This window comes from Rhinatrema bivittatum, chromosome 2, assembly GCF_901001135.1.
Source record: "Rhinatrema bivittatum chromosome 2, aRhiBiv1.1, whole genome shotgun sequence".
NCBI classification, from domain to species: domain Eukaryota; kingdom Metazoa; phylum Chordata; class Amphibia; order Gymnophiona; family Rhinatrematidae; genus Rhinatrema; species Rhinatrema bivittatum.
Window position 1 is genome coordinate 656,258,885 of NC_042616.1, and position 18,278 is coordinate 656,277,162.

Here is an 18,278-nt window from a genome sequence, read left to right on the forward strand (position 1 = left end):
TTTAAAATGTTTATTCTTTTTAGCCATACAACACTCCAAATCTCCCTCCAAGTCCACTCTTCAGTCATTTGTGTCTTCTATAAAGGTATAGGATAGCTGCATGGGGTTCTGATAAGTATAAGCCTAGCAGCACCTCTATTTACTTATTGTGACAATGACAAGGGTGGATAAATAGAAAAGATAAATAAAAGATAAATAGAAAAAAAAACAAAAAAGCTGTAGGTCAGGGCTGGAAAAACACCTCCCTGTCTTCCAGGCACCTAAACTTCAGCACCTGCTGCTGGCCTGAGTGGACAGCCGCTCTCGCACATACAGAGGCTGGAAGAAGACAGGAAAGGAAAAGAAGCAGAGGTTCAAAAAGCATGAAAAAAAAACAAAAAACTGCAAAATAAGCCAAAAGAAAAACCTAAAAGACAGAAAAAGAAATCTGAGCAAGTACGTGTCAAAATAAGTCAAGGGAGGAAAAACAAATCTCTTTCTAGACTTAAAAATTCTTGGCTAGCACCAACATTTTTTTCATGTATGATTATAGCAACACAAGTTTGGTAAATGTATACTTCTAGACTAACACATGGAAGATACATTTTGTAGTCCTCTTAAGCACCAGTTCTGCCAATTCTTTTTTTTTTCAAGTACTTGGAAGCAGATTACATTCCTCCAGAGGGTTCAATTCTAAGTTTGTAGTTGGGGCAATACAGGGTAAAAGCAACTTGCCCAAGGTGCACCAGCAAGATTTGAACCCTGGTTTGCAGACCACTCCTCTAGGTCTATCGTGGGTCTTCTCCATGGCCAGATCGGTCTGAAATTTGGCAGGCAGATAAGAGACTCTCCTACAAAATTTAAATTTAATTCATAGAACTGGAGAGAGAGGGGCCCCTGATGCAGTTATACAGCAAAAAAGACACGGCAAGAGCCACAGGCACTTTTGCACCAAAATACCTACAAAGAATCCTAATGATTTCATTACAACTTAATACTTTCTTTTGCTAGCATTCCCCTTTTAAACATTTATAACATTCAGCCATTTTCATCAATGAAAATGTTTATTTATATTACCGGTATTTTTATATTTATCTCAAGCCCTTAGTCACCATACGCCATACAGAGTATAGAGGTGGGGCATACTGTTAACTGTTTTTATTTTAATGTGAGATTGTAGAAGTGGGATTTTAGTTTACATTTGAAAGTAGACAAGTTGAGGGATGGAGCCTACCTAATTCACTCTGCAGTAAATAGCATTTGGGGCAAGAGGAAGAGACATTGTAGCAGGAGATAGGAGCCAACAAAAAAAAGCAAGAACACAGATGCATTACAAAGCACATATAAGTATCACGAATAGAAAGCTCCTGGGCACTGGATCACCCCCTGTTAGTAACCAATGCCTTCTACTGGCCTGGGCCGAATGGTGGCAGCTGTGGCGAATCCAAGAAGGAGCCAACTCAACCTGCCAACACAGAAAAGGTTGGGGGGTGCATGGAAGTGAAGCCAGAGAGGAAAAACACAGAAGAAGAACAAAAAGCACATTTTAAAAAGCAAAAAAAAAAAAAAAATATGAAGCAAAGCAAAGAAACAGACAAGCAAAAATGAAAAAAAAAAAATCCAAAAAAGCGACAAAAGTCCAAAAAGACAACAGTATAAAGATTAAAAGGAAAAATAACTGTTTGCTCTGGCTGGTGTCCAAGTTTCTGAATGCACTTTTCCACCCCCGATTAGCATTGTAAAGAGGCAGTAGTATACTGTAGGAGCCAGTGAAAGGCTACAAGAAAGGGGGGGGGGGAGGGGGAATGAATCATAAGGACGAGTAGGGAGTTGAATGGCAGAGGTCTGAAGGACCTGTAGTGGATGAAGGGCAGAAATCAGAAAGCCCGGTAAGCAGTCTGACAATAATCACAAAGCATGAGTTGAAGAGAGTTTGAAGGAGCGCGCAATCGGCACTGTCAGATCAGATCTCTCATTTTCAAAACACTGTAAAGCTAATTAGCTCAAGGAGGAATAGCGATGGTGGGATGGATAAGAAAAGAAGAGCGCCTCCACTTTGAATGTGTTTAGTGAGAGGAAAGGGGAACTCGTTGAGAAGAGACTGGTGAGAGGAGCACCGTAAAGAAAGCACCATGGCAGATGACACTGAGATCTGAGTAGTGATGAGAATAACTGTAAGAGGAAATGAAGGAGCGAAAATACATGAAGAAAAAACAAACAGAGCACAAAAAAAGGGCCCAAGGCAGGCCTTAGTAATCGCCAGCTGGGCCAGATAAGGAACTTAACTAGAAGCGAGAAAGCGGGAGAGAAAAAGATCAGTCAATGGCAGAACCAGAAATGCCAAGAGAAGGACAATTTTCAAAGCAGCAGAGGATCAGCAACCACAGAGTGTACAGAAAGATCAAGGATGAAGAGGAGAGCAGAGAATCCAGCCAGATAAGCACACAGAAAATGGACAAGGAGGTGACAGAACGGATATGATGAAATAAGCTGGGCAAAAAGGTGCATGGAAGAGAATCTAAGGCAGAAGAGTGCATGAGAAAGTCTGGGCAGGTTAGAATAGTGTAGTCCAGGACTTTAATGGAATAGTTAGAAGGATGAGGGAGTCCAAAAGTTGATTTCTGCCATGTTTACTTTAAGAAATAATCAGACTTCAAATGGCTACCCAAAATTTCCATTACATCCTAATGTAGACTACACTGGCATTAATCTTCTTGTTATACATCAACACCACAAGCAAAATTAATAAGGAGCGTTCAAGATACGTGCTTCTAACATAATAACCAAAAAATATATATATCAGCAAATAAGGATCACTTGGCCCACCCAGGCTGGCCACTTGGGCTTGTCTATACTGCTCTTGTCATTAACACTTCCCTGTCCTTACTATTACCCTCTGGCTACACTAAGGAGATCTCCCAGCTTTCAGCCATACAACCTTGCCCAACTGCTGTCTCTCGCAGCTTACTCTTTAGGCTTTTAGCTGGGGAATGAAATCAAGTCCATCCCCACACCCACTCCTGATTATGTCCATGAATATCCCAAACCCCCCATCACCTCTGTGCAGGTCAACCTTACCTCTTCTTCAGAACTTGAAGCAGCGATACTGCCACTCTGTGCAAATACTCTCTCTGCGCTATCCAGTTTTGGCCCTCTAACATCCCAGGTGGTTGGGCATGTGCATTTCCAGGACTCTACATTTCTTTCCCCAAGTCTGTATCCACCCAAGCACAATTTAATTCTGTCAATTTTAGTTACTAGCCCCTCTGCTGGTCGGCTATTCCACATATCTACCACCCTCTAAATAATGAAGTATTTTCTCATGATTCCTCTTAGCATCCCTCCCTCAAATTTCAAATCATGACCCCTCCCCCCCCCTTTGTCCCCCTATGGAAGAGGCTGCCCTTCTTGTACTTGACTGACACCCAACAGATATTTGACGTTTTCTATCATATTCCCCCTCCCCCCACACCTTTTTGGAGTTTGTTACAAATTGTGCATCAGTTTGGTAGCTGATCTCTGAAGAGTACTGTGCGTGGTGTACTCGTAGTTTAGCAAAGCTTTTGACACTGTTCTACATAGGAGGTTCATAAATAAAATGAACACCCTGGGTCAGTGATCACAAGGTTTAGGAACCAGCTGAGTAACAGGCAATAGGGATGTGCATCTGTTTTTTTTTATCTGACAGGGTGAAAAATAGGGCAAATGGAGGCCATTTTCCATTTGTGCTGAATGAAATGAACCAAAAATGGCCTCTTATCAAAAATACCTGAAGGTTTTTAGGTTTCATGTGTCGGAGGCAACATTTTTAAAAAAGGGCCTTCCAAAGGAGTTCTGATCCCCCTCCCGCACCAACAAAAGTTCAGGGGCTTGTGCCGTGTTCAACCAGGCCCCTCCAATCCTCTTTCATCTTGCAAAAATAGGTAATGGCCTACCTGGGCCCTGACCAAGCCCTTCCCCCTCAAAAAAAACCATTAGGGCTGGGGGCCTCCCCAGCCCCCAAGTCACCCTTTCCCCAGTGGTTCCAAAAAAAAAAAAAAAAAAAAAAAGGTAGGAGTGATGACACAGCAGAGACCACACCCGAGACAGGTGCTGAAGTAACATCACATTGGCACCACCATTGTTAAAGAGCACCAGACAGGGCAGGAGCAACTGGGCACTGGCACCTGCCCTTTTGATCCAAACGGACCACTAGGAAACAGGTAAGTGGGAGCCAGAAAGGTCCCCAGCCCCACTTTTTATTTAATTTATTTTTTAAAATGGAAGGAGGACAGACCCAGACCTGTACCTATTTTGTGGGAGGGAGGGGGGGGGTCAGAAGGACTCAGAGGCCACAGCTGGGCTCACCCAGGGCTTTTGTTGGGGCTGGTGTGGCGGCGTGTTCAGAAGGATTCCTGGAAATTAATTTCTTTTTTAGGGTTAGGGAAACATGTCTTCTGTGATTTTTTGGAGGGAGACAAAAAAAAAAAAAAAAGAAGATATACCCTCTTTTTTTTTTTTTTATCAATTCAAAGAAATTCATACATTGACTAATTCTCTGAAATGGCTAGCTGAGCTAGAATGTTTTCCTTACTACTCAAAAGGAAATGATGTCCTTTCAGTAGCCATGACACAAAGTCCCCCCCATTACCAAGCACTTTCGGGCCGATACAGTACGCCCGCTCTCCTGTGTGCGCGATTCTGTATTTAAATGACATCCCTAGCGCCTCTTTTTGGACAGGAGCGGCGGCTGTCAGTGGGTTTGACAGCCGATGCTCAATTTTGCCAGCGACTGTTCTCAAACCCGCAGACAGCCATGGGTTTGGAAACCAGACACCGGCAAAATTGAGCGTCCAGTTTTCAACCCGCGAGCAGATTTCAAACTTTTTTTTTTTTAAGCTTTCAGGACCTCCGACTTAATATCGCCATGATATTAAGTCGGAGGGTGCACAAAAAAGCAGTTTTTACTGCTTTTCTGTGCACTTTCCCGGTGCCCGGAGAAATTAACGCCTACCTTTGGGTAGGCGCTAATTTCTTAAAGTAAAATGTGCAGCTTGGTTGCACATTTTGCTTTCTGAATCGCGCGGGAATCCCTAATAGGGCCATCAACATGCATTTGCATGTTGTGGGCGCTATTAGGTTTGGGCGGGGGGGGGGGGGGGGGGGGGGGGTTGGACGCGCGTTTTCGATGCACTATTACCCCTTACTGAATAAGGGGTAAAGCTAGCGCGCAAAAACGCGTGTCCAATTGCGGGTTAACAGTGCGCTCCACCGGCGCGCACTGTACAGTATCAGCCTGTGTGTGAATTAACAAAATCCTACAAAAAGTCACTCAAAACCAACCTGACATACCAAAACAGCACTAATTTCCAAAACTCAAAACAGCAATAACCCTGTATGAAAGGGTAACACTGCAAATATTCCACTAGGCCCTAACACACCAACGTACTTTCTAATGAGAAAACAAAATGAAGTGTACTACTACAGATCCCCTACACACTAGCAGAATACTTTGCCTTGGTCACACATAAAGAACAGAGACCCTCACAAAATTAGAGTGTGTAAATTACAAATACTATATTAATCATCACTTCAAGATATGCAGTGCTGAACAAAGCCACACATAAGACACAAACCCTTCTCAGTAAAGCATGCACTCAAAGACAAATGTACAAGACATATTGGATATTAAGAAATATAAATATGAAGACAAAACTGAATTCTTCTTTGTTCAGCACCACCCCCTATTCCTGTTCTCTGTAGACAAGGGGGGGGGGGGGGGGGCGGCAACAAGATAAGAAAAGCAGATTAGGTGGCGGAAAGCTGTCCTTTGTCTATTCAGGCTCATCCTGTTCCTTGCATGCTGCCTGGGAGAGGAGGGAAGGGGCTGGGGAGCTTCGCCAGTACAGTTATTGGGCCACAGCCCTGTGTGCTCAGAATGAACCCCCTGTTATGCTGTGCGGCAGTTACTACCCTTAACCAGGGGCGGATTGGCCTATCGGGGTATCGGGCTTCCCGCAGTGGGCCGGTCTGTGCCTACCTGATCTTCGTGGAGGTAGGCAGAGAGGGTTTCCCGCAAGGAGTCTTTGCATGTCTGCGTACCATAGTTGTCTTGGCCAATCTGGAGCCACTAGTAGAACTAGTCCCCTGTGATGTTCTATCTTGCTGATGACCCTGCCCAGTAGTGGCCGGGGGGGGGGGGGGGGGCGTACAGTAGGTCTTCCTCTGGCCAAGTCTAGATGAGTGTGTCAATTCCTTGGGACTGCAGCTCTAGTCTGAGGCAGAAGAACCAGAGGACTTGGGCACTGAGATAGGTGGCCAGTAGATCCAGGGCTGGGAGGCCCCAGCGATTTACTATCAGTTGGAAGGCTGTGGTTGACAGGGTCCATTCCCCCGGGTCCAGGCTCTCTCTGCTGAGGAAATCTGCTGAGACGCCTTTTCTTGCGATGTGGGAGGCTAAGAAACCCTTGTAGGTTCATCTCTGCCCATGCCATGAGAGGGTCTATCTCCAGAGACACCTGCTGGCTCTTGGTTCCTCCCTGGCAGTTGATGTAAGCAACTGTTGTCGCGTTGACGACATTACTCTAATTGCTTTGCCTCGGAGTCTGTGCCTGAATTGCAGGCATGCTAGTCTGACTGCTCGAGCTTCCAGGCGGTTTATGTTCCATTGTCCCTGGGCAGTCAGTTCCTGACAGTGGGCTTCCCACTCTTGCAGGCTCACATCCGTGGTAAGCAAGATCCAGTTCAGTGTGGATAGGCTTACTCCTCTGCTTAGGTGGTCTTCCTGTAGCCACCACTTGAGCTGAGAACGTACCTCTGCTTGTAGTTGGAGGCGAATTGAGTAGCCCTGGGACAGTGGGTTCCATTGTGACAGTAAGCAGCGCTGGAGTGGTCGCATATGGGCCCTTGCCCAAGGGACAACTTCCAGGGTTGATGCCATGAGGCAGAGGACTTGAAGATAGTCCCATACCTTGGGGCATGCATTGGTCATCAATCGTCGTAGTTGTTCCATCAGTTTCCTTCTCCTCAGGGGAGGGAGGAAGACTGTTCTGTTTTGTGTCGAAACGGGCCCCCAGGTACTCTAGCAATTGAGAGGGGTGTAGACTGCTCTTGCCCATGTTCACGACCCAACCGAGTTCCTGCAGCAGGCTCTCGACTCTGCTGGTCACCTGCTGGCTCTCTTCCAAAGACTTTGCACTGATTAGCCAATCATCCATGTAAGGGTGTATCAAGATCCCTTCCTTCCTCAGTGTTGCCGCCACGACCACCATGATTTTGATGAAGGTTCTGGGGGCGGTTGCTAGGCCGAAGGGCAGTGCTCTGAACTGGTAATGGTGACCCAGTATCGCAAAGAGCAGGAAGCGCTGGTGATCCTGATGGACTAGCATGTGACGGTAGGCTTCGAAAACATCCAGGGAGGTTAGAAACTCTCCTGATTGTACCGCCATTATTACGGAGTGAAGAGTTTCCATGCGGAAGTGTAGAATCCTCAGATGGCAGTTGACATTCTTAAAATCCAAGATGGGCTGGAAAAATCCTTCCTTCTTGGGAACGATAAAATAGATGGAATAGCGCCCCGTATTTTGTTGGGGCATGGGAACCGGGGTTATTGCCTTCAGACTGAGTAGTTTCTACCGCCAGCCTCTTGGAATGGGAGTGGCAGGGTGACAAATGTCTCGAGGGATGCTGCGGAACTCTAGAGAGAAACTTTCTCGAATGATGTTTAGAATCCATTTGTCCGTTATCTCTACCCATCTTTGGTAGAAGAGGGAAAGTCGACCCCCTATATCCTCTTCCTGTGGATGGGTCGGCCCCTTCTCATTGTGGAGCATGGCTGGAGCCTGCCCCTGGGCCTTCTCCCCTCTTGGTCTGTCTGTTCCGAAAGGACTGGCACCTTCCGGAGAGACAAGATGCCTGGAACTGTGAGTTCCTGTAGGGTCTAAAGCACTGCAATCCTCTGCCCTTGGTTCTTCTGGGGGAGGGATGTTGAGATCTTTTACTCCTATTTTCTGGTAGCCAAGGCACTGGGGATTCACCCCATTTGCTGGCTAACTTCTCCAATTTGCTTCCCAACAAGAGATCCTTTAAAATGCATTCTTGTGAGATTCGCCTTAGATGTCACGTCTTCAGACCAATTCCGTAGCCATAGTTGTCTTCTGGCTGCCACTACCGAGGCAACACCCCTGTCTGAGGTGTGCACCAGGTCTGAGCTTGCTTCCGTGAGGAAGGCTGCTGCAGCTTCCATCATCTCACCGGTATTCGTTACGGAGTTATTAGCCTCTCTCGAGAGGAGCAAGCAGGAATGTGCCACCAGTGCACAGCAAGAAGCAATCTGCAGTGTCACTGCTGTTGCGTCAAAGGCCTGCTTAAGGATGGATTCCAATAGTCTGACTTGAGTGTCCTTCAATGCAGCCCCTCCCTCAATGGGAATCATTGTTCGCTTTGAGACAGCACAGACCATAGCGTCCACTTTCAGGAAATGCAGACGTTCCTTGGTCACTGGTTCTAGAGGGTTCCTGGATGGCTTCCATCATTGGAAAGTAGCATGAGGCCTTACAAAGGGACACCAAGATGGGGTTCTTCTTTGGTTCCGCCATAGGATCCGTGCCAGGAATACCCAGAGTCTGGGAAACAAGGGCTGGTAATTCGTATGTGGAGAAGCGAAGCATGGTTCAGTAAGGTTCCATTCCTGGAGGGATTTCTCCTTCTTCCAGGAAGTCACTCATCATCTGAGGTGTCTGGGTCCCTGTTAGGGAAGTTCTTGGTTAGGCAAGGCATGTCTCGAGGCAGAGCCGGGCCGGGAGGATCTTGTGCTTCCGGCAGGGGTTGAGCCTGGGGCGCAGCTGGGGTTGACTGTGCCTGAACGAAGGCTTGCAGCGCTTGGAAAAATTCCAACACGGAGAAGGTCCCTGGGTCCATGTTAACCCCCGAGGTGCCCTCCTGTGGGGAAGCCATCTCTGAGATGCATAGTTCCGGGGGAGTTAATGTCAGTAGTTCCGGAGCCATCTCCCGACAGTAAGGGGCCAGGCTTTGGTTCCCCCTGGGCTTTTTCGCAGTGTTGACAAAGGCAGGACTCCAATTCAGGCTGCGCAGGTCTTATGTGGCAGGCTGTGCAAAGAGAGAGAGTGCCTTCTGGCTTTCTTGGGCTGCCCTTCAAATCTCGCCTGGTTAAGAAAGATTATACTTTTGCCCAAGATGAGGTCGGCACCCTTGCAGAGTGTACATGGAGTGCAACTGGCACTTGCATATTGTTGAGTATTTATACTGAGGTGATTGCTTCTCCCTTTTATGGTTCTCCGAACAGTACATGCTGGAGGTGCAATCTTTCATCCTTACTCCTATTCCTTTCTTCTAAAATGCTGGTAGTGACACTAACCGATTCAGGTGGAAGAGAGATACTATCTTAGGAAGAAATGAGGCCACCGGTCGTAAGGTGACTGAGATAAATCACTAAGAAGGGTTTTCTTTTTTTTTCTTCATTTATATTTTATTGAATTTTCACAAACTTTATAACATTACATTATAAGAAGGGTTTTCTACATGAGAGAGCCTGCAATTCTGAAGTGTGTTTGACAGAACAAATCACTACCAAAGAGGTAGCTTTCAATGAGGGATGCTTGCTTCAAGGGTTCAGAGGGTGAACCTACTAATGTTCTGAGGAACACATTAAGACCCAAAGGAGGAAAAATCGATCTGAAGATTTGTCATATCCGCTTCACCCTTTAAAAAAAAAAAAGTGCAACACATCTGTGTGTACGGCTACCTTTGATGTGACCCTTATAACATGATATAGCTGTCGTTTTCACCATCAGTGAATTAAATGGTAGACCTTTATCCATGCCCTTCTGCAAGAAGTCTAGGATTTGTGGGATATCAGACTTCCATGGGAAGTCTTATGCTCCTGGCAATAAGCATTAAATAACCTTCCAACTCAAAATAGGCCAATGAGAATAAATGTTTTGTTTGCTTTCAGAATTATCATTACGACTGCCTGAGCAATAGATATTAAGACAAGATGGAGATGGGTCCTCCATTGCTGTGACAGGGTCCAGGAGCAATCTCAGTTTCTGGGGAATTGCAGGAGGGGTCCCCGCTAAAAACCTTATTAGATCTTGCATACCAAGGTCTCCTTGGCCAAACCAGAGCCACCAGTATCACCTTTGAGAGGTGATCTTCTATCTTTTTCAATCACTTTTCCTATCAGGGGCCAAGGTGGAAGTACATATAGGAAAATGCCCTTTGGCCAAGGCTGGATTAAGGCATTATCCCACTGGATCCTACCTCCTTTCATCAACTGAAGGATCTGTTGCTTTGGTACTGGCTCAGGTCACCATTAAGTCCACAGCTATCAGTCTCCATTGTTCCACTAACATCTGGAAGGCCTCCTACTGAGCTCCCATTCTCCTAGCTCCAGCTTGTTTCTACTGAGAAAGTCTGTTTGAACATTTTCCTTTCCAGCAATACAAGATGCTGACAACTGGTGTAGGTTCTTCTCTGCCCAAAATGAATATCCTGCTCGTTTCTTCCACAAGTCTGGAGCTACAAGTGCCCCCCCCATTGCTTGTTCACATATGCCATTCCACTTTCAGAGAATTTTGAATACCTTCCTCTTTACCCTGATAAGAATGTATGAAATGCCACTATTTAATCTAGAAGTTAATGGACCTTTTCTAATCTGTCTATTGGCCATATAGCTTCTTCTTCTGACCAGTTGCCTTGTGCCAGTCAGCCCTGGGAATGTGCTCCCCATCCAATCAGGCTCGTATCTGTGATTGGAATGATGCAGCCGGATAGTTATAAGTTAACCCCTTTCATGAGGTTGGAGGGATTCAACCACCAGTCCAGATTCTCCTCCATCATGCAGAGGACCCAGAGGCAATGGTCTGGGAAGCTGGAAATTAGCAGGCTAGCAGCAACTGTTAAAACGGGTGTTTGTGTGCTCTGTCCTAGAGGACAGAATCTCGGCAGCTGCCATTAGCCCCAGTAGTTGGAAATAATCCAATATCGTGGGTAAGCCTAAAGAATGAAAAAAAAAAAAAAAACATACTTGCTCTATTATATTGGTGACCCTCTTTGATGGAAGGGTCATGCATCCCTCCACCGCATCGAAGAGGGCACCTAAGAACTTATCGACCGAGATAGTTTTAAATTGCTCTTTGCGTAGTTTACCACCTAGCCTATCCTTTCTATACCATGGCTGACCCTTGCCGGTTCTTCTGGGTGGTTTTCACTCTGATGAGTCAAAATCGTACAAATAAGGTTGTACCATTATCCATTTCTTGCGCAGAGCTGCTGCCAAGACTTATCATGGCCTTGGTAAAAGGTCCTCAGAGCTGTTGCAAGCCAAAGGTTAAAATCTGAAACTGATAATGCTGGCCTAGGAAGCAAAACTGAAGCAGCCTTTCGTAGAAAGTTCTGATAGGTGTATAGAGATAGGCTTCTGCCTGATGCAATGTTGACAGAACTGTCCTTTTCTTGCTGCTACCATGACTGAGCAGACTGACTCCATTCTGAAGTGGGGTATATCCTCAAGAACATGATGAACCCTGTTAGATCAAGGACGGAGCCAAAGCTAAATGACCTTCATCGGGTCTACAAAATAAATGACTTTTCTTGCCCCCTTTTCCTGGGAGGGCTTGGACTATGACATCCAGGTCCCATAACCTTTGAAGGGTAGCTCTTACTGTTTCTCTTTTGATTTCAGATATGCAAGGATAAATCATAAAGACATTAGGTCCTGGGGAGATACACTTGGGCACATACCCCCTTAAAACTTTATTCATAACCCACGAGTCCATAGTGATCTGGGTTCACTGTGCATAAAACTGGGACAGGCACCTGTTTACCAGAATTACTGCAAGAGGGACCTGCTGCTGAATACTGTTGAGGGCGATCACTTCCTGCCGCTGCAGAAGGGTCTTCCCTAGGTCTCTTGGCCACTTGAAAGGAATGGGATCTACCTCGCACCATGTGACGAGGCACTAGCCCCAACACTTTGCCCTTGCATTGGTACTTGAGATGCTGTCTAAGCCTTCACGTGCTTGGACTCTTTGGGGCTTCGTTTTACCCGAAGTCCTTTACCAATTTTTCTAGATCCTCTCAAAATACTAGCGCCCCCCCTCTCTCTAAATGTAGAAGCATGACTTGGACACAGAATCTGCTGCCCAATTCCTGAGCCAGATAAGTCTTCTGGTTGCTACCCTGAAGGCAACTGACCTAGAGGATAACCTGATCAGGTCATACATTGTGTCTGCAAAAATGGCACGCTGGACCAAAAGACCCAGCAAGGCTCAGAAGCTTTAGTCCTGTAGGCCAAGCACCTGCGGCTGTTCAGCATTTTTGCTTTTCCCTCTCCCCATCCTTGCTATGCTGGAGCAGCTCTGGAGCTGAGCACTTCTACAAATAAACACTGGACATGGTGCGCTGTGCCCTGTACCGATTCCCTAAAAAGACCCCTGTGATACTCACCACCTTAGGGGGAAAAATTGCAACAACTGGCCGGTCGCAGAGTATTGCTTGCTGACATACTTTGACTTTATTACATCTTATACACAGCCAGGAGGAGCAGAGGAGGAAGAAAGAGAGAAGCTAAAAACACAATAAAAATTATTTATTTTTTTTTTTGCTAGGGCCAGGTCCTCTAGCAATCTCAGAGAAAAGCAAGGATCCACTCCTAGGTTGCCTACTACCAGGGATCCCTGGGAGGCAGCTACAATGGGGAAATCACCCCTTAAGGACAGTTGACCTATGAGCTAAAAGACTCATAGGATTTAGAAAGTCCATTTATGCTTGTCCACAGCTGCAGAAGACAGAATACTGGCAAGGGCCAACAACCATTGTCCCTTTATGACCAAGAATAAGATCATGAAGGGGTGTGCCCTCTGTCTCCAGCAGCTGAGTAGCTGGAAAATCCCCAATTGTAGAGACTGGTCTAGCAAGAGGAAAAGGAATAGACCATTTCAGGTCAGACCGATAGGCAGGTACTTACAGAGCTTCTCTTTCCACTTTTGTGAAGCAGGACTATCATAATCCTCCAATCCAGCGGAACCTCACCAGTGTTAAAAACAAAACAAAAAAAAAACCCAACAAGCTGAACAGGAATATGAGAGTACAATTAGCACTTTCTTGAAATGTTTTACTATTTCAGGGTGAACCTCTTTGGGTCCCATTGCCTTATGTACTCATTTGCATAATAATTTAAGTATTTCCTCCTTTGTAAACAGATTTGTGATCATTTCACATGCCTCTATATCCTGCCATAGGATCACTGCCTTCCTCTTCTTTAAATACTGAAAGATTGAACTTTGTTCTTTAAGATTTCTGCCCCTCCCCTCACTAACTTCATTTTCTTTTCATCTCTCTTATTCCCACTTAGGAATTTCTTCCATCATATTTACAGTAAATAAGGTTTTATCTCCGTTTATTCACTGGACAATTTTTTCCTCCGTTCATCCAGGTTGTGTTATTGCTCATAACACCTTATCAAAATGTACAATGTAGATTTTTTTTTTAAACAAAACGCTCAAAACAATACAGATTTTATAAAACCATCTTATCCAGGCCTTGTTAGACAAGGAAGGAGGTTTTAAAAGAAAGAAAAAAAAATCAAAACCACAAAGCATGTATTTAAAAAAAAAAAAAAAAAACCTAAAATGAAAAAAATCAATTTTGCCTCTAAAAAAACCCACTTACTCCCAAAAAGCAGGTGACATGTTATAAATGTTAGAAGTAAATTTTTAGAAATTCTTCCTTATCAGATAATCCTTTTATTTTTAACTAACATTTCATGTAATTATATTTTTCAGTCTGTACCCTATAGTTTTCATGGTCAGAAAAACTACTAGTGTATATGAAAAAAACTAAATGCAACAGAAAAGAACTGGAAGAAAATGCACCACACACAATAATTTCCTGTATATGTACGTCAAACAAGTTGCAGGAGATACACTCATTACAAAGATATCTGAAGACATCTCTGGCTAGTTTTGAGTTCAGTTCAGTCCAGAAAAGCTGCTAGTCTGATAAAGTTGTCACCTGCTACTTGTTTGGTGATCTCTATTACTACATCTTTAAGTAGGCTAACACAGAACCATTTTGCAACTTCTGTACAGGAAAAAAAAAGTATGAAGTTTATTTTACTTCATTTCTTTTTCAACTAAAGAAAATCTGGTAATTAAATCACAGAACCGTTTAGTATCAGAGAAATAGGCCTTTTCTAAGGCATTAAGCAGCAGGAGAGGGTGTAACTTTAAGAAACAAATCCACAACATAGCATCCAGCCAATTAACAGAAAATTCTACAACACACATTACGTTTTAAGATATGGAAAATTACTACAAAAAATCTTCACAGTCTCCTGGATAAATAGAAAGGATACAATTACAGTCAATCATGTAAGGGAGATGTTGGATTATAGCTGACAGCAGAGACTGAATGCCTTTAGTGCACTCAACATTACAGTTCTATGGAATATGGATTCCAACTACAAATAAGCACACAGGAATGCCATACAAGAACACCCTGAACTTAAATCCTGTGTGCGGAAACTACACCAAGTAGGGAATACTCTGATAGCCCCATAAACACACACAAAGTTTGTTAAAAGAAAACCAAGAAATTAATAAAGCATAGACCATCCTATTACACCGAGGAATGTCTTTCCCGTTCAGTTGCATCTTTAAACATTTGTCGGCCCAAGAAATGCAACATCTATACCGGTAGTAGGCTACTTGGTTGGTTTTAGCATTAAGAACGTCTGCAAAGAAAGAGGGAAGCCCCAGAGCATACTCTAGCCACATAGTAACATACTACACACAAAGGAGAGCTGAATGAGCACAGGTGAAAAACAAAAGGAGGGGGGAGGAGGTGGTGCAGTATCTCACCTTCCCTCCGCTTTAAAAAAAAAAAAGTGGCAAAACCAACCCAGCTGGCCTTCGGCATAACTGTTCTAGTTGACAACTCATACAAAAAAAAAAAAACAGTGCCCAAACCAAGATGTTCAACTTGGAACAGGTGTCCTGAGAGCCCAGTGTCCTACTGCAGGGCCGTCACCTCCTCCTCTTGGGGGAGCCTCTGAAAATTCAGATTCTCATAACTTTATTGGCAAAGTCATTCTCTTTAACACGTGTTGAGAAAGCACTACTTAGAGTTTAAAATGAAAAGGGGGGGGGGGCTATACAAGTCTCCCCCACAGAGGAGGGGGATTCAGCTTTCTACAGACGGCCCCCCCCCCCTACTCCCAGTACCAGAGGGGGTAGGAGAAGAGGGTGCGAATGCGGTCCGGAGGGCGGACGAGAGGGTTTCTTACCTGGGAGAGCTGCCGAGGATTAGGGCAGCCGAAGAGCGCCGAGCTGGAGCTGAAGCTGATGGCTCCTCTGCGGCTGAGAACGTGCTGGGGCACCGGCCTGTCCAGGGGCAGCACCGGCAGCTGGTAACATACTTCCATTGAACAAGGCTCGGAGCGAGGACCCGACCCGCAACTCCCCCACCCCCAAAACCAGACACGCACCACCACCCTCCTGCACCCTCAATTATGAACACATCCACCCCTTAAAAATCCCGTTCTTAAACAAACAAAAAAATAGGGGGAAGGGGTGCACGGAAAAGTTCCCTTTCAGTCACTCTGAGGTGGAAAATGCCACTGCTGAGGCTGAATTTCGAAAGGGGTAGACAAAGGTTGGTAGAGGAAAAACAATACAAAATAAGCACCTCACGGTTTACATATATAAGTAAAAAAAAAACAACAAACAGGCGGCGGCAGCAATGAATGAAACGGCCGGGAGGGTGGGGGCACGTCTCTCTCTCTGGGCGTCCCGGGCCGGCTCCGGCTGCTGTTTACAGTCACTCCCCTGAGCGCTCCGGGCTTTTGGGTGCTGGGGGGGGGGGGGTGGGGTATAGGGGCGGGAACTGTTCCTCTCGGGTTAGAGACACGGCGCGTCCTCCCTGCTCTCCGGGGCCCGACTGCTCCAGCCGCGCAGCTCCGGGGCCGGGCGGGGAGCAGAGCCGGCGAGGGCGAGTGGTAGCGGCAGGAACGTGCAGTTGAGGTGGCGGCAGCGGCAGCTTCTCCTCCCTCCTTCGGGGATCTGCAGTCCCATGTTTCTCCCCTACCTCCCCGGCTGCTGCTCCTCACGCCTCGGCCGCAGAGGAGAAATACACCAGCCGGGCCTCAGGCGGAGCCGCGGGCCGCCATAGCCCCCTCTCACCACCGACCCCCCCCCCCCCCCCGTGTGGCCCGGACTGCTCTCCCTGCCGGTACCACCGGCGATCCTCTGCCCTCCTTTATGCCGATGCACGGAGCTGCAGCTCAGCAATTTCGTTTCGCAGCAATGACAAAAAAAAAAATAAAAATGTGAAGTCACTTCTGGAGTAGGTCTTTACAAAATAAGTAGGAAAACAGCGATTTTTTTTTCCGCAGAGGACGGTGGCAGTGGAGGTTTTATTGCCCCCCAGTGTCTCAAAGGAGACCCTCTCTTTTATTATGATTATTATTTTGCTCAGGTCCTGGCTTCCTCGGTCAGATTGCAGGTAGAGAAGATTCAAAGCATCCGTCGCAGAGCCCCCCCGCCCTCCACAGCCTGCGACTCGCCCCCTTCTCGCCAACAAAAACGCAGGCGCACGGCAAAGAAAAAAAAAAAAACCAGAGCAATATTTCCAGAATAACACAATGAGGTGGAAGGGGACTGTACCCGTGGCCTGGCCCTGCCCAATCCCCCGCGCTGTAGGCCCCGGCTCCTGGGTGGCACGGATATAGGGGGAAAGGAGTACTGAGGAAGGGAAAAGGGAGGGGAATCCTCGCCGTGGAGAAATCAATCACACCGATCTGCCTCTATCCTTTCCCTTCGCAAACATCGCAGCCTCAGGTCCCCCTCCCCCCCATCCACAAGGAACGGGTCAGACGCCACCTGCCAGAGATGAAGCTCTTTCAGACACATTTGCAGCCGTCTTGAGGACGTCAGCCAATCCCCATTCGCCGTCCCTTTTTTAGTGGGCTTCGGATTGGCTCATCGTAGGCTGACATTGTGTTCAGGGCCTGACAATTGGCGGAGAGAAAAGGGTGATCCCCGAGGTTTGACTCATCGAGTTATGTGGAGAGTGCAGAGTGCAAGCAGGGGTATTCCACTAGGCTGGGCTTGCCTTTGTGCTGAGCTGCATCATTGCAGGTGATTGCCTTGTTGTGTGAGTCATAACACAGGCACCAGCAGCACTCGTCCTCTCCATTCTAACGACCCCCTCCATCCCTAATAAGCACTGGGACATCTGTTCAAAATACAAAGTTTATTCATTCAATGTCCTAACACAATTTACTCTGATCTTGCAAACAGAACCAAAAACAGTGGAAGATATAGGCTACAGCTTTTAATAAAGTATTACCTAACCAAAACCCCCATACCTGTGCATAGTGCAGCACTCCCCAACACGGAGTCTTTTCTTTTGTTATCAATATCACCTTTTCATCATTATTTATTTATTATTTATATCCACTGCTTATACCCTCATCAAGCAATACTGTGCAAGATGTCCAGAGATGGAACAGCCGTACTGTGCCATCCCCACCATTTATTATTTATTATTCTAGCAATTCCCTAGACCAGCCAAATCTCAGCCTAAGCCAAATACCGGCCTGAGTTATTTATTCTTGCCTTATATTATGTTTTCCTATTTGGGGGCTTTTTGTGATGTACTAAATACTAATAATACCCGCCACCAACCCAGGTGCCCCCCTATCTAATGGCAGCTGAGCACTACCATTTCTTATCTTCCTTTTTGGCTGGTTAGCTGCCCCCCTTACTAGGGCCCCCCACCCCCAAATCTGGGATTTTTTTGCAAGCTTCAATTGACATCTGAAAATGTAAATTAAAAATGTTAAAAACCTATGTCTGCTAGGCGTCCTAAACAAATCCTAAACAAATTTTCACATTGGGATGTTATTTTCGCATGCTGTATTTGTGTCCCATCCAGCTCCCTCACAGAATTGCTTTCATCTTTGTTCACTTTTTTCCCACCTTTTTCCATTCCTTTTTTGCTGTTATTCCTTACCATACTAATCTAGGGATGATATGGAACCAGACGATCATTATGCTGTAATTACAGCTATGCTTTTCTTATCTTTTTTTATCCCTCAGGCACTGGAACAGCGACTCCTCCGGTAGCAGTGCTGTAGTGGAAAGAACTGAGAATAATGAGTACAGTGGAATATGCACAAAGCCCCAGTATGGAGAACCCCAGGATAGGGAGAGCAGGCCCTCGAGGAGCGAGTACCTGATCCCTGAGAGCTGAGAGGCTTGAAGGTAATGTACTCACACATCGGTTCCACGTAGGAG

General features: G+C 45.9%; 1 protein-coding gene across 3 annotated transcripts in view; it reads right to left on the reverse strand.

Annotated features, from left to right (window-relative positions):
• The window catches only part of PDE7A (phosphodiesterase 7A), a 302,593-nt gene extending 286,451 nt beyond the window's left edge, over positions 1-16,142 (reverse strand). The window contains exon 1 of one of the 3 annotated variants that reach the window (XR_003854831.1): positions 15,266-16,142. Coding sequence is in view for 2 of the 3 variants with exons in the window: in XM_029591390.1 (XP_029447250.1) it covers positions 15,266-15,403 (138 nt within the window). In the remaining variant the exon portion in view is untranslated. The remainder of the gene's footprint in view (positions 1-15,265) is intronic. The other 2 variants (XM_029591390.1, XM_029591391.1) reach the window with 2 other exon arrangements.
• Between the last annotated feature and the right edge of the window lie 2,136 nt (positions 16,143-18,278).